The sequence below is a fragment of the Halichoerus grypus genome, chromosome 2 (genome assembly GCF_964656455.1).
Source record: "Halichoerus grypus chromosome 2, mHalGry1.hap1.1, whole genome shotgun sequence".
Lineage (NCBI taxonomy): Eukaryota > Metazoa > Chordata > Mammalia > Carnivora > Phocidae > Halichoerus > Halichoerus grypus.
Window position 1 is genome coordinate 168,639,087 of NC_135713.1, and position 21,783 is coordinate 168,660,869.

At 37.7% G+C, this 21,783-nt stretch overlaps 2 protein-coding genes across 9 annotated transcripts in view; one reads left to right on the plus strand and one right to left on the minus strand.

Annotated features, from left to right (window-relative positions):
* Positions 1 to 21,783, plus strand: part of NF1 (neurofibromin 1) — a 282,567-nt gene that overhangs the window by 189,035 nt on the left and 71,749 nt on the right. The gene's annotated exons all lie outside the window — the stretch shown is intronic.
* Positions 14,069 to 17,148, minus strand: OMG (oligodendrocyte myelin glycoprotein). The gene is made up of 2 exons (XM_078068149.1): positions 16,591 to 17,148; positions 14,069 to 15,771 (listed from the first exon to the last, which is right to left on the minus strand). The coding sequence occupies exons 1-2, from the start codon at positions 16,591 to 16,593 to the stop codon at positions 14,443 to 14,445; spliced, it is 1,332 nt and encodes a 443-aa protein (XP_077924275.1). The 5' UTR covers positions 16,594 to 17,148; the 3' UTR covers positions 14,069 to 14,442.

Here is a 21,783-nt window from a genome sequence, read left to right on the forward strand (position 1 = left end):
GAAATTTTTTTGATAAGACAAAATATCAAGTTTAGTAATATTTTTTGTTTAAAATGAGTTTTTTCTTATGTGACTTACAAACTGGCTCTCAGTAATACGTGTATCATGTGTGACATTTATGTTAAAAATTAAAATCGGTTTATAGTCAACTCATAGTTCATATATAAAGATGTTTTACTAGTTTCAGGTGACTCCTTGGTGCTTTGATTAATTTAAATGTGCTTTAAAGAAACTTTACAGTGTCTCTAAGTTCATACTGTCCTGCAGCTTTTATTGTTTTTTTAACTTAGAGTCAGGACAAAAGACTTCTAGCACTTTATCCAAGTAAATACTTTGTTAAAGCAAGAAAGATTTCATTAATCATTGTAGAAAAGCCATACCATGAGGAAATATTAGAACTTATCAATAGATGACATTGTTAAACATTTCTTTGCTTATTTGTCATCAGTATGAGGAACTACACCTGAATATCTGCTGTCCAAATAATAGAACTGGTAAGTGGATATGGCTGTGTGCCAGTTACTCTTACATTATACTATGTCTTACAGGCAGTAGCGGTTGCTGAGGCTTTGTTTGGCAAACGAGGGCCTTCCTGGTGGTTACCGTGGTGATGACATCTTTGTTTTCCATTACTGATACTTTGCTTTTTTCTTTCTCAAGAAAAGCCATTCAATCTTAGTTTCTTTTCTTTTTTTTTTTTTTTAAGATTTTATTTATTTATTTGACAGAGAGAGTTAGCGAGAGCAGAAACAAGCAGGAGGAGTGGGAAAGGGAGAAGCAGGCTTCCCGCCGAGCAGAGAGCCCGATGTGGGGCTCGATCCCAGGACCCTAGGATCATGACCTGAGCCGAAAGCAGATGCTTAACCGACTGAGCCACCCAGGCACCCCCTTAGTTTATTTTCTGTTGAGGCAAGGATTTGACAGGCATTTCAATTCCTTCAGCCTCCCAGAAATGTTCAGTTTGTTTGTTTGAATGGTGACTATGGGCAACAAAGTCACGAAGTGAAAAACTACGTTTCCTGGTATTGAATATTTCATCAGATTTATGTGCTACTTGGCCTTGAGATACCTATGTGAATTATTCAAATATCTGATTTTTTTTTCCTGCTAAATCATATTTCCTATGGGACAAATAAATAACCTTGTAAACTCGTTATTTGAAGTGTGAACCATACATGGGGAATTAGGTACCATTATGGGTTCAGTCCTTTCCATTTCTGATCTTGGTGATTGCCCAAGAATCTCTTAAACAAGGACAACAGTAATCTTTAAAATGTAGCTTTAATAAACATGATTTAGTGTATTCTTTAATTTTATTATGTTATGTTAATCACCATACATTACATCATTAGTTTTTGATGTAGTGTTCCATGATTCATTGTTTGCATATAACACCCAGTGCTCCATTCAATATGTGCCCTCTTTAATACCCATCACCAGGCTAGCCCATCCCCCCACCCCCCTCCCCTCTAGAACCCTCAGTTTGTTTCTCAGAGTCCATAGTCTCACATGGTTCGTCTCCCCCTCTGATTCCCCCCCCTTCATTTTTCCCTTCTTACTCTCTCTTTTTTTTTTTTTAAACATATAATGTATTATTTGTTTCAGAGGTACAGGTCTGTGATTCAACAGTCTTACACAATTCACAGCGCTCACCATAGCACATACCCTCCCCAGTGTCTATCACCCAGCCACCCTGTCCCTCCCACCCCCCCACTCCAGCAACCCTCAGTTTGTTTCCTGAGATTAAGAATTCCTTATATCAGTGAGATCATATGATACATGTCTTTCTCTGATTGACTTATTTCGCTCAGCATAATACCCTCTAGTTCCATCCACATCGCTGCAAATGGCAAGATTTCGGGTTTTTTGATGGCTGCATAATATTCCATTGTATATATACCACATCTTCTTTATCCATTCATCTGTTGATGGACATCTTGGCTCTTTCCATAGTTTGGCTGTTGTGGACATTGCTGCTATAAACATTGGGGTGCAGGGCGCCTGGGTGGCTCAGATGGTTAAGCGTCTGCCTTCAGCTCAGGTCATGATCCCAGGGTCCTGGGATCGAGTCCTGCATCGGGCTCCCCACTCAGCGGGAGCCTGCTTCTCCCTCTCCCTCTCTCTCTCTCTCTCTCTCTCTTATGAATAAATAAATAAAATCTTAAAAAAAAAAAAACCAGTGGGGTGCACGTACCCCTTTGGATCACTACATTTGTATCTTTGGGGTAAATACCCAGTAGTGCAATTGCTGGGTCCTACGGCTCTATTTTCAACTTTTTGAGGAACCTCCATACTGTTTTCCAGAGTGGCTACACCAGCTTGCATTCCCACCAACAGTGTAAGAGGGTTCCCCTTTCTCTGCATCCTCGCCAACATCTGTCGTTTCCTGACTTGTTAATTTTAGCCATTCTGACTGGTGTGAGGTGGTATCTCATTGAGGTTTTGATTTGGATTTCCCTGATGCCGAGTGATGTTGAGCACTTTTTCATGTGTCTGTTGGCCATTTGGATGTCTTCTTTGGAAAAATGTCTGTTCATGTCTTCTGCCTATTTCTTGATTGGATTCTTTGTTCTTTGGGTGTTGAGTTTGATAAGTTCTTTATAGATTTTAGATACTAGCCCTTTATCTGATATGTCATTTGAAAATATCTTCTCCCATTCTGTCAGTTGTCTATTGGTTTTGTTGACTGTTTACTTTGCTGTGCAAAAGCTTTCTGTACTCAGAAAACTATAAACTACTCATGAAAGAAATTGAGGAAGACACAAAGAAATGGAAAAATGTTCCATGCTCATGGATGAAGAATAAATATTGTGAAGATGTCAATGCTACCTAGAGCAATCTACACATTTAATGCAATCCCTATCAAAATACCATCAAGATTTTTCAAAGAAATGGAACAAATAGTCCTAAAATTTGTATGGAACTAGAAAAGACCCCGAATAGCCAGAGGAATGTTGAAGAAGAAAAGCAAAGCTGGTGGCATCACAATTCCAGACTTCAAGCTCTATTATAAAGCTGTCATCATCAAGACAGTATGGTACTGGCACAAAAACGGACACATAGATCAGTGGTACAGAATAGAGAGCCCGGAAATGGACCCTCAACTCTATGGTCAACTAATCTTCGACAAAGCAAGAAAGAATGTCCAAAGGAAAAAAGACAGTCTCTTCAACAAATGGTGTTGGGAAAATTGGACAGCCACATGCAGAAGAATGAAACTGGACCATTTCCTTACACCACACACAAAAATAGACTCCAAATGGTTGAAAGACCTAAATGTGAGACCATCAAAATCCTAGAGGAGAACACAGGCAGCAACCTCTTCGACCTCAGCCGCAGCAACTTCTTCCTAGAAATATCGCCAAAGGCAAGGGAAGCAAGGGCAAAAATGAACTATTGGGACTTCATCAAGATAAAAAGCTTTTGCACAGCAATAGTGTATTCTTTAAAATACCTATATGGAATACATGTTCTTGACTAGATTTTTACCAGAAGACACATTGAATCACTTGCCAAGATAATAACACAGGCTATAGGTGAGAAAACCTCTCATGCTCTTTTAAACCACCATGTGCTTTAAATACATTTAGAACACTGTTTTGATCAGAAAAGAACCATATAGTTTGCTCTTTTTACTCTGTGTGTGTGCGTGCGTGCACGAGCGCGTGTGTGTGTTTAGTTTTTGTGCTTTGATCTCATCAATAACTTCCAACAAATTCATAGTATCAGGCCACGATTTATAGAAAGGATAAATAGGTGTATTGAGCATATGTCTCCACCCGTTCCTAAACATGTTCAATGGAGTTGGGGCTTTGAGCCAAAATGGCATTTTTTTTTTAAGTTAAGCTTCTTTAAAACCTCACTTTGCACAACACTTTCCAAAGCGTGAAGCAAACTAATCTGCTTAATACATTAACAATTGAGGTGGCATTTGTTTCTGTTTCCCTGACTGGTATCCCTCAAGTAATCTGCTGGTACTAAGTTGTTCACAAGTATCAGAATTAACCTTTCTCTGGAATTGTTCCATAGGTAACTCACACTTGCCCAAAGCTAATTTCTTACTAGTAGCTGCCTAGCCAAATCTTCCTTCATTCTTTTTTTTTTTTAAGATTTTATTTATTTACTTTAGAGAGAGCAAGTGGGGGGGAGGGGGAGAGGGAGGGAGAGAATCTCAAGCAGCCTCCCCACTGAGCGTGGAGCCCAACATGGGGCTTGATCCCATGACCCTGAGATCATGACCAGAGCCACAACCAAAAGTTGGAGACTTAAACCAACTGAGCCACCCAGGCGCCCCTTCCTTCACTCATAACTTTTTTTAGATCTCTCCTTTTTCTGGACTCTGAAGCTATTATTTTGACCTAATGGAAGAAACTTAGACTGTAGAATAAGACTTTTAGAGGTTTGACTTGGTCTGTCTTAAGTAGGTCGTTGTTAGCCCACCAGTTACATATCTTTCATCTATATTTATAAATTTAGATCAAATGGTCAAAAAACTCCTAGGAGGGAGGGATATCTAAACTGAAATCAAAAGGATGAGTAAGAGTTTGCCAGGGGAAGAAGAGGGCAAGTAGTACACCACAGAGGACCCACGCAGTATCTCTGAAAGCCGGGTGGCAAGAGAGGGCATGGTGAACTAGAGGGACAGAAAGACATTTTGCTTGAACTATTCAGTGATAGAGCTGGAAAGTTTGAAGATGCTACTTACTGTAAAGGGAGGCAGGGGCCTGACCATTAGTAAAACATATTGAGAGTTTAGATTGTATTCTGAGACTTGGAAATTATGAATGTTTTGGGGGTTTTGTTTGTTTAAAGGAGGGAAAAGAGCTCACCTGGTTAGATTTGTTGGGGGAACACTCCTGAATACAACTGGCCATGTGGAGCTAGCGTTAGCTAATGCAGTGTGTAGGCCTACCTTGGAGAAGCTGCAGGTTCAGTTCTGGACCACAGCAATGAAGCAAACATCATAGTAAAGTGAATCCAATGAGTTTTTGGTTTCCCAGTGAATGTAAAAGTGATGTTTACCCAATACTGTAGTCTGTTAAGTGTACAATAGCATGTCTAAAATAACAATGTACATACCTTTACTGAAGATACTTTATGCTAAAAATGCTAATCATCATTTGAGCTTTCAGCAAGTTGTAATCCTTTTGCTTGTGAAAGCTCTTGCCTTGGTGTTGATGGCTGTTGCCCGGTCACGGTGCTGTTGCTGAAGCTGAGGTGGCCTTGGCAATTTCTTAAAACAAGACAACAATGAAGTTTCATGCATCGATTGACTCCCTTTCAGGAATGATTTCTCCGTAGCGCGTGATGCTGTTCAATAACAATTTACCCATGGTAGAACGTCTTTCAAAATTGAAGTCAGTCCTCTGAAACCCTGCTGTTGCTTAATCAACTAAGTGTATGTCATATTCTAAATCCTTTGTTGTTATTTCAACAATTTTCACAGCATCTTTACCAGGAACAGTTTCCAACTCAAGAAACCACTTTCTTTGTTCATCCATCAGAAGCAACTCCTCATCTGTTCAGGTTTTACATGAGGTTTCAGCAATTCAGTCACATTTCAGGCTTCACTTCTAATCTAATCATAATTTTCTTGTTATTTTACCACATCTGCAGTTACTTCCTCCACTGACATCTTAAAACCCCTATAGTCATCCATGAGGGTTGAAATCAACTTCTTCCAGGGACCTGGGTGCCTCAGTTGGTTAAGTGTCTGCCTTCGGCTCAGGTTATAGTCCCAGGGTCCTGGGATTGAGTGCCCTGTCAAGCTCCCCACTCAGCAGAGAGCCTGCTTCTTCCTCTGCCCCTCCCCCTGCTTGTGCGCTCTCTCTCTCTGTCAGATAAATAAATAAAATCTTAAAAAAAAAAAAAAAGAAGAAATCAACTTCTTCCAGAACTCCTGTTCATCTTGATATTTTGACCTCTTTCATGAATCACAAATGTTTTTAATGGCTTCTAGAATGGTATCTCCTTTCCGGAAATTTTTTAATTTGCTTTGTCCGGTTCCATCGGAGGAATCAGTATCTATGGCAGCTATAGCCTTACAAAATGTATTTGTTAAGACTTGAAGGTCACAATTACTTCTTGATCCATGGGCTGCAGAATGGATGTTGTGTTAGCAGACATGAAAACAACATTACTCTGATTGTCCATCTCCATGACAGATCTTGGGTGACCAAATGCACTGTCAGCAAGCAGTCATATTTTGAAAGGAATCTTTTTTTCTGAGTAGCAGGTCTCAACAGTGGGCTTAAAATAGTCAGTAAAACCATGTTGTAAACAGATGTGCTGATATTCAGGCTTTGTTGTTCCACTTGTAGAACACAGGCAGAGTAGATTTAGCATAATTCTTAAGTGCCCTAGGATTTTTGGATTTATAAATGAGCATTGGCTTCAACTTAAAGTTACCAGTTGCATTAATCCCTAACAAGAGGGTCAGCCTGTGCTTTGAAGCTTTGAAGCTACGCATTGCTTTCTCTCTAGCTATGAAAGTCCTAGATGGCGTCTTCTTCCAATAGACGGCTGTTTTGTCTACACTGAAAATCTGCTGTTCGGTGTGGCCACCTTCACGAATGATCTGAGCTGGATCTCCTGGAGAACTTGCTGCGGCTCCTGCCTCAGCACTTGCTGCTTCACCTTGTACTTTTCGGTTCTGGAAAATGCTTCTTTTCTTAAACCTCATGAACTAACCTCTGCCAGCTTCAAACTTTTCTTCTGCAGCTTCCTCACCTCTCTCAACCTTCATAGAACTGAAGAGAGTTCGGGCCTTGCTCTAGATTAGGCTTTGGCTTAAAGGACTGCTGTGGCTGGCTTGATCTTCTGTTCAGACCCCAAAAACTTTCTCCATGTCAGCAGTCAGGCTGTTTCACTTTCTTACCATCCATGTGTTCACTGGAGTAGTACTTCTGATTTCCTTCAAGTACTTTTCCTTTGCATTTACAATTTGGCTAGCTCTTTGGCACAAAAAGCCTAGCTTTTAGCCTACCTTGGCTTTCAACATGCCTTCCTCACTAAAGTTGGTCATTGCTAGCTTTTGATTTATTTTTTTTTAAGATTTATTTATTTATTTTAGAAAGAGTGAGAGAGCATGAGTGGGGGGAGGGGCAGAAGGAAAGTATCTCAGACAGACTCCCTACTGAGCACAGAACCAATGCGGGGCTCAATCTCACGACCCTGAGATCTGACCTGAGCTGAAATAAAGAGTCGGTTGCTTAACTGACTGAACCACCCAGGTGCCCTTAGCTTTTGATTTACAGCAAGAGGTGTGCGACTCTTCCTCTCACTTGAGCACTTAGAAGCCATTGTAGGGTCATTAATTGCCCTAATTTCAAGACTGTTGTGTCTCAGGGAATAGGGAGGCTGGAGGGGAGGAAGAGAGACATGAAGCGGGGGTGGGGGACAGATGGTCGGTGGGGCAGTCAGAACATACACATTTACTTACTCACCATCTTGTATGGGTGCAGTTCTTGGCTCCCCAGAACAATTATAGTAGTAACATCAAACATCACTGATCACAGATCCCCATAACAAATATAATAATAATGAAAAAGTTTGAAATATTGGGAGAATTACCAAAATGTGAGAGACACAAAGCGAGCAAATGCTGTAGAAAAAAATGGCACAAATAGACTTGCTCATGCAGGGTGGCAACAAACCTTCAATTTGTAGAAAACACACTGTCTATATAGCTCAGTAAAGTGAAGCCCAATAAAATGAGGTATGTGTGTATAGGTGCTTCCAAGAATTCTGATTATGCTTCTTCCATCTCTGATCTTTACTTCATGATACCCTCTAGTTTGTTGACCACTCCTACCTATTCACAGTTCATTTTTCGTCTTCTCATTTTTGTATTTTCCTGCTCAACCTGGATCTCTTGGACAGCTGTTTTCAGTAGTTCTTTTTTTATATCTCTTGCATTTTTCAAGAACAAAGTAGGTAATAAAACATAGTTGGTATACAGTATCAGCATTTTGGTATATTCCTCTTTTTTGTTTTTAATACATAGTTCTATATGTTTATATCCGATAATTTTTGCTTATCTTTCTAGTTTTTGCATTTGCCACCTTTCAAACTTTAAAAAACTCTTCATAAATATTTTTATTAGACACATAATATTCTGGTCAGTGGATCATGATTTACTTACCTCATGTCCTAATGGTAGATATTTAGCATTGTTTCCATTTTTTTGCTGTTAGAAAGGATTTACCTAGAATTTACTAGGTTATAGGTTAAAGTATTTTAGGTTTTTGATCACTGCTGTGTTGGTATGGGCATATTAAATTAAGAATATGCAGATTATACCATAATGGGTATTTACCCAAAGAAAACAAAAACACTAATTTGAAAAGATACATGCACCCCTATGTTTATTGCAGCATTATTTACAAAGTCAATGTGGAAGCAACCCAAGTGTTCATTGATAGATGAATGGGTAAAGACAATGTGGTGTGTATATATATACAGTGGAATATTACTCAGCCATAAAAAAGAATGAAGTCTTGCTATTTCTGACAACCTGGATAGACCTAGAGGGTATTATGCTAAGTAAAATAAGTCAGACAGAGAAAGACAGGTACCATATGATTTCACAATGTGGAATCTTAAAAAACACAACAAACAGACAGACTCAAATACGGAGAACAAATTGGTGGTTGCCAGAGGGTAGATGAGTGAGGGGATAGGCAAAATAGGTGAAGGGGATTAAGAGGTATAAACTTCCAGTTACAAAATAAATAAATCATGAGATATAAAGTACAGCAGAGGAAATATAGTTAATAATATTATAATAACATTGTATGGTGACTACACTTATTATGGGGAGCATTGAGTCATGTATAGAATTGTCGAATCACTATGTTGTACACCTGAAACTAATATAACATTGTATGTCAACTATATTTCAATTAAAAAGGATGGAGAGTAGATTATAAGGAAAAAAAAAAGAGTATGCAGATTATGACCTGCTGAATGAGGAGGCACAAACCACCTACACAGGGTTGGCAGGGAGCTCCCTCAGCATCTGGGCTTCTGCTTTGGGGAAGTGAAAACCCTGGGGTTATTTTGATTTGATTTGTTTCAATACACTCACTCAAAGGAAGTAAAGTCACAAGATTTATTACTTATGGATCCCAGAACTATTGGAGGAGGATGCACAGTGACCTGGAGGAAGGGCAGTCTTCTATCCCAGGTTACCAGCAAGCAGAAAATAGAGCACAGAGTACAGGGTAGCAAGCACCTATTACTTAGAAGGTGGTTGGGGTAACAGTCACTAGCTTTTCATGGGCTCAACTCTAAGCAGTTATTTAAAAATGTGCCCCAGGAAAAGCAAAGCAGGAACTTGTGGTAGAAATCCCAAGCTCGGGTCCTTATCTAAATGTCCAGACTCTGTGTTTGTGCAGGGTTGTCATACTGCAAAATACCTAGGCAGCAACTCAAAATAGCTGTTTTCTCATCATAATTGCCAGTTGCTGTCCAAAGGAGTTATACCAATATGTGAATGTAGCTGTTTCGTGGTGTCTTCCCCAGCCTTAATTTTTATTTCTTAAAAATTTCCTGCCAAATTACTAATGAGAATGGTATCATACTTTATTTTTATTTCTCAGTTATTATGTGGTAGGCCATATTCTCAGATACTTATCAGTCACCATGCTTCCTGTCTTTTAAATGTTCTGTTTATGTCCTTTGCCCACTTATCCATTGGGAATCTAAATATTTTTCTTACCAATTTTGTGAGCTTTTGATTAACAATCTCCTTTTTGGTATTCTCTTTGAATATTTTTATTAGGCTCATTGAGCATAAATAAATTTGGGAGTTTTGTATAGACAAACCTGTTGATGATTTTTTGTGACTTTTTTTTTCTGTTTCTAATTTTTTAAAAGTCACCCAGAGATTTATAAATATATGTAAATTCTTCTGATGGTTTTAAGACTTCCTTTGTTTTAATGTTGTCTTTTTTAGTTCACTATATAGGTGTATCACATGAAGTGAGTGTTAAATTGGGCTGTGTTTCAATTTCCCCAGCATTCTTTATTGAGTCTTACCCTTGCCATGTGATTTGTGATTTTTTTCCTTCTCAAGTTAACAATGTTTAGGAATTTACCGTGTGGTATGCACTGTTCTGAGCGTGTTGCATGAATTATCTCATTTTGTCCTCACTCCTCACAACCACCCTGTGAGGATATGGAATTCTCCTGTGCACTGTGCTCAGATTGCACTTTCATTTCTATACTATGGCTATCTTCCTTTCTATTTTTATGACCCTACCATTCTGTCTTAATTATTAGAGCTGAGATGTGTTTTCCTCTAGAGAAAGTGTAAGATACCTCTACTGTTTCTTCTTTTTTCTATTTGTTTATTTATTTTTCCAGATGAATTTAAGGGTTTCATGTCATGTTCCAAAAAGAATTTCATTGGAATATTTGGTTTAATCCATGAATTATACTGGAAATAATCTCATCTTTGCAGTATCAGTCAAGGTGTGTCTCCTGTACTTAGCCTTGATGCCTGGTACATTCCAGGTGCTGAGTAAATGTCTACTGAGTGAAGAATAGGTGAATGAAGAAATCTTTATCTATCGTCTCCATCAAGTCTCAGTTAATACCTCTCATTAATGTTTTTTAGCTTTTCCCCATTTGGTCCTACACATTTCATGTGAATGTTATTTCTTGGCATTGTAGATTTGATTTGTTGTTGCTGCCATGAGCAGTATCTTCTTCCTGGGATTTTCTAATTATTTGTTGGCAGTATATGAGAAAATCATTCGTGGTTCCATATTTTTTTCATTCGTTATTTAAGGTTATTCTTTTGAAGGCATTCCCAAGGAATCCTTTGGACAGTCAGTTATTTCAGTCTATTATTAACAATTTTGTTTCTTATTTCCATGTAATTGTATCTGTTGTTCCTGTTCTAGAATTTCCCAAATACTGTTGAAAAGATTGATGATAATGGGCATTCTTGTTTTGATTCTAATTTTAATAGAAATCTAACTGCTCATCTACAGCCTTACCACCCTGAATGTGCCCCATTTCGTCTGATCTTGGAAGCTAAGCTGGTCGGGCCTGGTTAGTACTTGGATGGGATAAATCTAACTTTTCACTTTTAACCATGATGTTGGCTGGTGGTTTGCAATGTATGGTATTGTTGTTTATCTAGTTTTTTTTTTTTTTAAGAATTTATTTATTTATTTGAGAGAGAGAAAGACAGCGAGAGAGGGAACACAAGTAGGGGGAGTGGGAGAGGGAGAAGCAGGCTTCCTGCCGAGCAGGGAGCCCGACGCGGGGCTCGATCCCAGGACCCTGGGATCATGACCTGAGCCGAAGGCAGACGCTTAACGACTGAGCCACCCAGGTGCCCTGTTTATCTAGTTCTTAAAATGTATTTCACAAGGAATAATCTTACAAAAGACTTGGGATTGACTTTCATCGGACATTTTGGTGTCCGTTGAAGGAACTTGCTGCTGCTCCAGAGCATTGCTGTGGAAGAACCGAATAGCACGTACTTGTGATCTTTTAACTGAGCCAAAGAAGACATCTTCTCATTCCAGTGTGATAATGAATGTTTCTGTGGCTTTCTTCTGGCTCCCTATTCCACTAATATGTGAGCCTGAATTCTGGAGGGTGGAAGAGCAGAGACTGAAGCACACACACCCTTTCATTTTATTGCTGACAGGGTGTAGAGCTTGGGTATTTCTGCATGCATGAATTTCTCAAAAGCAGTGGGCTTGGACATATGCATGTGATAATGAGCTGAACAATAGCAGCAACACTACTGCATGTAGAGTATAGGGGGCCATGACACCACGGTAATAAGGCTCTCTGCGAATTACACCATTTGGTCCTCAAGAAAAACATTGTGAGTAAGTTCTGCTGGCCTGTTTTAGGCATGAGGAAACTGTGACCTAGAGAAGTGGTAGCTTGTCCAGAATTGTACAGCTGAGAAGCGACAGAGGCAGGATTTAGGCCTAGAACCTTAGACCCCAGAGCACACACTCTTCACTGGTACTTCATCCCTTATTGCATTTGCTTTTAATTTGTGCTCTTATCTGGATCCTCTTGACTGGTGAGAAACAAAAGTTACTTGTAAAATAGAACCAAGCCTTAGGGGTGGATGGGTGGATGGATGGATGGATACATATCTTAGGAGCTTGAGAGGACTAATGCGTTTTGAAATGTTTATGGAGCCCAGTAATACAGTAGTTCTTATCTTAGTGGCAAATTTCCCAGATGTTTGACAGTGTAAACATACATAAAATACATATTAAAGTTTAGATGCTTTATATTTTGTGCAATAAATTGAAGCCTTAAAAAGAAAACATTTCATTAAAAAGAAAAACTCATTAGTTCTTGTCTTTTCTCCTCCATTAGTAATGATAAGAACACAATTTCCTTAGAAGGAAGTTTACCTAATTACTTTAAGGCTAGGTAATAACTTCTTTCTAAGGATTTAGAGTTGGTGTAGTTGACATGCTTTGTACTTGTAAATTTACTGAGTTTTTTCCTCTGCATTTTGTGGACAAATCAGTAAGATTGGAATAATCCATAGGTGCTACTAATGCTGTTATCCATAATTTCACCTTCTTGTCACTTTTCCCCGTAGTATTTCTAAGACAGCATTGTATATTTGGCACCCTCAGTGAAAGACACCTACTTGTTGTGAAACTCAGGATATGTGTTTTTTGAAACAAGACACAAGTTTGTGGTAGAGTAGGAAATATCTGGGCACTTAGCCTTTATCATCTCTGGTGAAGATACTAGATCAGTGATTGGGAGGGAGTGGGAACAGCCCATTGGGAAAGGTAGTGAAATTTAAAATCATTTAGGGGACTTTTCCAAATAACCCCCTTTCTTCCCTGACATAGTGAATTAGGTTTGCTGGGGCAGAGAAATGTTCAAGAGCCACGGTACTGGTCAGCACAGGAAAGGAATTGCTTTACTGAAGTTTAAAGTAATTTTTCCATAAGCCTGGTCCTTTAAAAAAAAAAAAAAGAAAAAGAGCACATTGGAGGGTTACTACTTTTCTCTCTCTCTGAATAGAAATGTTCCCAGGCCTGGAAAGAAGTCTTACCTTATTTTAAAATGTCTTAGGAAGGAGCATAAAAGTTTTTTTCTGGACTCTTTCCCAACTCTAGGAATTGCTTGAAATAGATTCTTCCTTGTGTCTCACAAATTAAATACCTCATTTGTGGCCCACCTGTTTCAGTTACTCTTTCTTGCATTTTAATCTAGCTTGTTTCAGGGCTTCTTTTTCTGACTCTTGGCTATTACGTTTGTCTCGAATTCATAAGGTGGCTTACTTTTGTATTTGTAGGAAATTCTCCATTTTCTTCTAGTTGTATCCCAGTGCAGTTTGATGTGGAATGTTAAGATCCGTCCTATGCCCAGCCTTAGTCCTGTTGTGTGTGTTACTGGGCTCATCGCCTGGTCGTAGAGATGAATCCCATCCTTTTTTCCCTTTCTCTTTGCCTTTTCCTGTCTCTTCCTTAGTACTGCCCATGTTTCTTAGACGCCCAGGATTTTATCCTGAAACTAATCTATTTTTAATTTAGGTAAGTCAGATTCTGACATCTGATGTGCAAAAGATAAATTTCCCTCTCCTGTATGTAGAAGACTTTTAATTTTGTAAATAAATATGCCATTAATAAATGGTCTATTAAATATACACTAAAACTGTTCCTTTGCATGTCTTTAAAGCCGAACTTTTTATTGTGTTTCCAATACTTAAATGCAAAAAACAAAGCCATTAAACTTTCCTTATTAAAATGCAAGGCCTAGTGTCTTCTAGCTTTTTGAAGAGCTTTTGTCTATTATATAATCTGTAAAGTAGCCAAGAGTTCCTCAGAAGCAGGACATCATTTAGATTTGAAACAATTATGGGTTGTGTGTAAAATAATGATGTGGCATAACCATTCATGGGGTGGAAACCACAGTATACTTTAGTGGCAAAATCCTTGGATACCTCCAACATTTCATTTACCATTAAGACTTTACCAAGGTACCCCAGAACAGAAGTGGTTAGGTCATTTTGATTCTACTAAATAGATTAAGTTGGTATGACTAGGAAGCCAAATGACACAGTTATGAGCATAGACCTTTTATTTTTTTTTCCCAGATGTTTGACAGTGTAAACACACATAAAATACATATTAAAGTTTAGATGCTTTATATTTTGTGCAATAAATTGAAGCCTTAAAAAGAAAACATTTCATTAAAAAGAAAGAAACTCATTAGTTTTACTTAATTAAGACAGTAAAATAGCAGCAAGTACCAAGACATTGTGCACTTCTTTTATTTAAGACAAGTTACTTCATTTACATCAGAGTCAGAAATGTAAGACTGGCTTTCTTGAATACTTATATAGCTTGAATCACTGGTTAGATAGGGGCATATTTTCCCAACTATACATCAGGGAAGAGTTCTTTCATTCGTTTCAAAAAATGCAGACCCTCAAACAGCCAGCATGACCACAGCATTGAGCATTAAGAGAAAGGAAGCATTTACTTTCCAAGCACTTGCCACAGAAGGTAAGCGAGTCTTTACATTTGTGGTTGTCTCTTCCCTCCGTAAGTTAAGGGTTGTGCTTTGTTGAGGCATTTCAGAGAAATTATTTGGCATGCCACTAGTAATACTTAGGGTCATGGGTGTTGGGGATGATTTTGTTGAGCTAGTGAGGCTTGTGTTTGTAACCATTCCATCTTGGAGATGAATAGTTAGAGTTGCAGCTGCTGCTTCATGTGAATTGATGGTTTCTATGGATGTCTCTTCTGGGTAGGGCACAAAAGCCTTGTCAGTGCTAGCAAAGGTGGTGTCTTTGCTTAGAGTGGCACCAAACGTTGTTTCCTTTATTCGATATTGTTTGGGTGTTTTGGTCACTTTGGGTTGAGTAACCATACTCAGAGAGTTAATGGTGTCCACTGTCTGCATCCCACTTACAGTGAACAAGCTTGAGGTAAATCCAGAAGGTGTGGGATATATGTTATGTTCCTTCAAAGATGATATTTGGCTAGAACAGGGAGTCCCTATCACATGGGCTTTTGTTTCCATCATCCACTTCAATAAGTACGTAATGTTTTGTTTGTGGTCACATGACCACCTGTTATTGTAAAGGGTTATCTCTTGCAACTGAAAGAGGTGGTCAAAAGCTTGATCTGGAATGAATGTGAACTTATTATTGTGCAGGTAAAGATGTGTGAGATTTGTCAGGTTTATTAATGTTCCTGGAAGGATTTGTGTCAAGGAATTGTTAGACAGGTCCACGATATGTAGTTTGGAGGGCATATTGGTTGGAACTGTCCAAAGTTTGTTACTACTGAGGTTGAGAACCTCAAGACTTCTTAGTGTATTTTTAATGAGGACAACCTTTTCCAGCATATTCTTAGAAACATCCAGAAATTTAAGGTTCCACTGATAAGCAGTATCAGATTTGTCAAGCAGTTTAATGTTGTTGTTAGCAGCAGACATGTTCCAGAGGGACCGAGGTAACTGAGCAGGCAGGCTTTCGAGCCTGTTGTTTGAAATGTCCAGGGTCCTCAGATTGGTGTATTGGGTTAACTGGTTATGAAGATCAGTAAAATGGTTATAAGACAGATTTAAATGGATAATATTCTCTTGCAGTCCAGATGGTAATGTAGTCAAGTTTCTGCCTGAACAGTCCACATGCCTGTGCCTCTCTGTGCATATACATTGGAGAGGACAAATGCATAAAATACCAGGTGTGAGAAACAGAAGGATGAACAAGCTGGGAGACATTTTCAATATCTGATATTCCATCAAAGCCTGGAAACAAACAGATACACGCTTCTTTTAATATGCAAACACAATTAGGCATCTGCATGGGTCAGTTAGCATTAGGCAAAATTTTCAATAAACCTCCTTGTTGTTGAGTCCTTTTATAATTGTTCCAGTGATTAAACTAACAAAGCTCCCCTTCATTTATAGTCCAAATGCTTAATCCTTCAACTGGGGCTATGTGGTAGAGAGGGACTCTCTCCCCCTACTTGCTTCTGTATTTTCTCCCTTCTTTTACCATAGATAGTCTTTCTTATTTATCTTCCTAGAGCCTTTACATTACAAAATGGCATTCTCTGCATATAAAGAGTCAGAATCTTAAGCTATTACTATTTTTGATAATATCCTTTCTTACTCTGATAGGAAAAAATGGCTGTCAGTCTGTTTTTTTGTTTTTTTTAAATCTCGGCAGTAATGTAATAGTCAATGTGTGTGTAGAGTAAGATTTTATTTAGATATTAAAACAATACTTTGAAATTCATCTTTGTCTTTTTAGGATAAATATATCCTTGTAAAACATCTTAAGGCACTTGAAAAATTCAGACCAACACCATACCCTTAAAACCTCGCATTTTATAGTGATTTTTTTCTGTATATTTCAGTGCCGATGCTAAAAGAAAGCAATGTGGACATTCACAAAGTGAATGAATATTAAAAAGAAACCCCTCTACTGACACTGCAGCAAATTTCTGGTGCATGCACTTGCTTCTGAATATATATTCAGTCCTCACACTGACTTTTTCTTTAAAAAAGGGGGGGGGGGGAAATCCCAAAGTCAATCTTTTACTGATCTAAATAACAGCTTACCATAGTGTCGTCTTCAGCAGCAGCATCTCATTTTCTCCGGGAAACTTAAGCTTAAAGGTCGCCTTGTTCTGGAGAGTGGGCACCGCTTCTGGCTGTGGGCTGTGCTTGCCTGCTCAGCTAGCTGCATTGTGTCGCTGTGAGCTGAAGCTCTGCAACCACCTGATCAGCGCCACATAGGAGGACTGCAGAGCTGTCATTGGTGCTGACTCAAATTTATTGCAAGAGGTGCACACGCAACAAAATGGACCCCAGAATTTTTTTTTTAATTTACAGCATTGAGCATACCTATATATCTCTGGTTTACTATAGGATATAGTGCCTCATCCACATTAGACCTGGCCCTTACTCATTTTTGTGTATTTGTCTGAGCTCATGTTCTACATTCGATCATTGCCTCATGAAGAATTTGTGGTTCTTCTTAAAGCCTCTACTCTTTATTCTTTTTACACATTGAAAAATGTTGAAAATGAATTTGACCTTCCCTGTGAATGGTTTTCTAAGACGTTAATTTAACTATTTTTAACTCCTGCCTTTTCATGTTCTTCTAAAATGGTTCAATTGTCATGTCACTTTTTAAAATAACATAATACAATCTGTTTCATTTTCATGTGCTCCCCCAACATGGTGATTATTACGTATAATCAGCTTTTCAAATTTATCAACCACTTAAACCTTCATCTTCCTTTTTCGGAAGTACTGAGCTAATTCCATATGGTTATTTTGTCTTTATCTTTCTGATACAAAGGATCATTTAACCCAGACTACACACAAGCAGGACTATATTTTTAAATGAGCATCATATGCTTTTAATTAAATTTATGTGGTCAGATATGTTTTATTTTATGTCTTTTAGGTGAAGGATTTTTTTTCTTCACATAGCTTTACTTTGTTCAGTGAGTGGGTATACGAATTGTTTTCTCCAGAGACATCTTCGATGCTGTAGGAGTGACCATTTATTTGATTTTATGTTTTAAAAATAATAGCATCAATCTTAGGTGATTTCTTCAGAATGTTTCACATTTGGTCTTACTGAGAAGGCAATTTAGAGTTTTTAAATTGCATGAAATAATGTCAAAGGCAAAACTTTTGGTCATGAGTTTTATAAAATGTGACCAGATTTATAGTAACTTCTGCCTCACTTTTTAGTGGATTGATTGTATAAATAATCTGTTAAAACTCAAATCTAATTTCCGGAATAACCAGTTTACCTTAGAAAAGAAAGCAGATAGGGGCGCCTGGGTGGCTCAGTCGTTAAGTGTCTGCCTTCGGCTCAGGTCATGGTCCCAGGGTCTTGGGATCGAGCCCCGCACTGGGCTCCCAGCTCCACGGGAAACCTGCTTCTCCCTCTCCCCCACTCCCCCTGCTTGTGTTCCCTCTCTGTGTCTCTCTCTGTCAAATAAATAAATAAAATCTTTAAAAAAAAAAAATTAATGTTCCTCGAAAAGTATCTACATTTTAAAAGTCTGCAGTGTTAGAAATTTATTATTGATTAGGTGCTTTATTCCCACTTTACTTGGAGAGTTCAGCCTTGGACTCTTCATAAGATTCTTTCTATGGATTTCAGAAACCAGTCATCAATCTTAGTGCTTAAAAGCAATGTGTTAAAAATACTACATTCAGCAATATTGTTGTGGAAATAGGGAATGATTGTTTTGACATTTAGATTTCTTATATTTTAGCTCCTGTTTATACTTTTATTCTTCAAAGGATGTGATTGAGGGTCAGTTTACCAACACTTAAATCTCTTGTTATAATTTTAGGAAGTCTCATTACATCAGTGTGGAAGTGGAGTTACCCAGTTCCATTATACTTACCAGTACTTTTTTTTTTAAAACAAGAATTTGTTATTTCACTAACTTATGGATTCAAATGAATTTAGGGTTAGGCTTCATTGAGATTAGGTTCTGCTATATATAATAGAAAATTCCAATACAGTAATAGTGACAGTATTTCTCTTTCAAACTTGGGGACATACCAATTGCTTCCTATTATTCAAAGATTGTTATAAAATTCTCAGAAAGAGGGGAAACATTTTAATGTATTTGAATTGTAACAATTTGTCCTTATGCTTTTAGAAATTCTCATAAAATAGGGGCACCTGTGGGTTAAGGTCAGTGGGTAAAGCGTCTGCCTTTGGCTCAGGTCATGATCCCAGGGTCCTGCTCAGTGGGGAGCCTGCTTCTCCCTCTCCCCACCCTCAGCTCGTGCTATCGTGCTCTCTCTCTCTCTCAAATAAATAAATAAAATATTAAAAAAAAGAATTCTCTTGAAATAAAATAATATATTATTACTCAAAAAATAAGAATTTTATATAGGCTTAAGTATTTGTTACAACTTATTTTAGATATTAGATATTATTTCAGACACATTATATTTTAGATAAGCCTGTCAAGTCAGGAATTACAGCTCTTTAGGCAACTATTATATTCTAGACTAAGCAGTACATTCATTTACATATTCTTTTGTGAAACACACTGTCCTAGGATATATTACCCCAACATTGTGAAAGGTATAACAGATTGCCTGCCAGGAAACAACTGTCCCATGGTAATCAACAGTTTGGAAACCTAATCAGTTTGTCTTTTTTAATCTGATTCCCATTTTATTTTATTTTATTTTATTTTATTTTATTTTTTCATTAAGCTTTTTAATTTTAACTCCAGTATAGTTAACATAGTGTTCTATTAGTTTCAGATCTACAAAATAGTGATTCCACAATTCTGTACATTACTCAGTGTTTGTCATAATAAGTATATAGTTTATCTTTATTTCTTAAGTTCATAACATTTGTCATGCTTGAGAGTAAAAGTATTATATTTTCTATTTTTAGTAATATAGTTGGCTATTCAGATTGAATTTCCTGCTGAAAACAATTAGAGTACTGAACAAAGTATTTAATAGCATGGACGAACTGACAAGATAGAAATTATCAGGTCAAAACCCAGGTGGATCAGTTTCTTGTCTCACCTCCCCACCCCTTTTTCCCCATACTATTGACTTGTTGCCAAAACTCAGTTATTTGTTCATCTGGATTTATCTGTTTGCTTCCCTGTGAACATTTAATTTATTCCTCTATCCCCCATATTTCCTATAAATGGTTCCTAACAGCATTAACGTAATTGTTTATTTGTATCATCATACAATAGTTTCAAAATAATGCCAGTATTGCTACAATTAGATTATAGACTACTGAATAAAATTTAAGATTTCTTTGCCATTCTATTCTTAGAGTATATTTCACTAAGGATGATAGTCAATTCTGTGCTCTAATGCAACTTGAAATAAGGTTTTTTTCTATATGTTTATATCATCAACTTTACATGAAGTTAGGTTCATTAGTTTCAGTTATCAGTTTCCAGGGACTGCTTAAGTCAAAACTATATAACAAGGTATATTCAGAGAAATCTTGCTTCTCTATCCCCTTCACCCTATTGCACTCTTCCTCTTATTGGTGACTATTTGTATTAGCTTTTGGTTGTATTTTAACAGTATTTCTTTTCCTTTTTTTTTTTTTGTAAACATACAAAAATATGTATTATATATTCTTAATCCCTTTTCTTATATTAAGGGCTGCATACTAAATATACTGTTATACATCCTTTAAAAAAAAAGATTTTATTTATTTGAGAGAGAGAGCACAAGCTGCAGAGAGGGAGGGAAGGAGGGAGGGAGAGGGACAAGCGGACTCCATGCTGAGCACGGAGCCTAACGCGGGCTCAGTGTGGGGTTCAATCCCAGGACCTTGAGATCACAACCCGAGCTGAAACCAGGAGTCAGATGCTTAACTGACTGAAGCCACCCAGGCGCCCCTAGTGTTTACACATCCTCTTCTTTTTTTTCCTGAATATATCTTGAAAATCTTTCTACATCAGCATACAGGGATCTTTCACGTTTATTTCATAAGGCATAGGACTCCATTTGGGAGTGTACCATGGTTTATTCAACCAGTCCCTATTGATGGATGTCTGGGTTGTTTCCAGACTTTTCTTATTACAAATAATGCCAGTGTATACCCTTGCACCTAAGTAGTTTCATATTTTGTCCAATGAATCTTTGAAAAAGATTCCTAAAAATAGGGTTGCTGAGTAAAAGGGACTTTTCTGGATGTTACCAGATTCTTCTGTGTAGTGCATACCATTTTGGCAGTCCCAGCAGCAGTGTATCAGGGTGTCAGTTCTGTATCACCTCACCATACACTTTGTTGTGGAACTTTTGGATTTATATCAATGTCCGAGTATCTCTGTGTAATTTTAAATACATCTCTCTTATTATGAAGAAGGTTGTATATCTTTATGTATGCTTTTAGGAACCATTTAAATTCTTTCTTCTTTGACTGTCTTAGGTTTTGCACATTTTTTCTATTCTGTTGTGGGTCTTTCCCTCCCCCTAAATAGGATTTTTTTTTAATTTAGAGATACTAGCCCTTTGCCTTAGAGTTCCAGTTTCCCTTTATTTCCAGTTTACCTTTGACTTTATTGTGGTAGAGTTTGTTTCTTTTCTTCCCTTTTTTTTGACATTTAAAAATTTTTTATGTAATTGGAATTTTCTTTTTATTGCTTCTAGATTTTAAGTCTCAGCTGGGAGGGTTTTTCTCACTTCCAGATTATAAAGGAATTTTCATATTTTCTTCTGTTACTTGGGTAATTTTATGTTTTATATTTAGATCTCTGGTCTATTTGGTGTTTATTCTAATGTAGTGTGAAATATGGATCCAATTTTATCTTTTTCCAGATATCTATCCAATTGTCCCCATAGTTTTTTCTACTGGTTGGAGATTTGAGTCTATTTTTGAACTTTCCATTCCATTCGTCTAATCATATGTCAGTATCACAGTACATGATTATTACAATGTTTTAATTCTAGGTACCCAGATATTTTGTACTTTACTTTTTTTTATTAGAATCAGGTGAGAGCGCCTGGGTGGCTCAGTCGGTTAAGCGAATGCCTTCGGCTCTGATGATCCCAGGGTCCTGGGATCAAGTCCCACATCAGGCTCCCTGCTCTGCGGGAAGCCTGCTTCTCCCTCTCCCACTCCCCCTGCTTGTGTTCCCTCTCTCGCTGTGTCTCTCTCTGTCAAATAAATAAATAAAATCTTTAAAAAAAAAAAAAGAATCAGGTGATAACAATTACAGGTCAAGTCATTGTGTCCCCCACTACCGACCCCAAATGGAGTACATGTATGATATATATGTA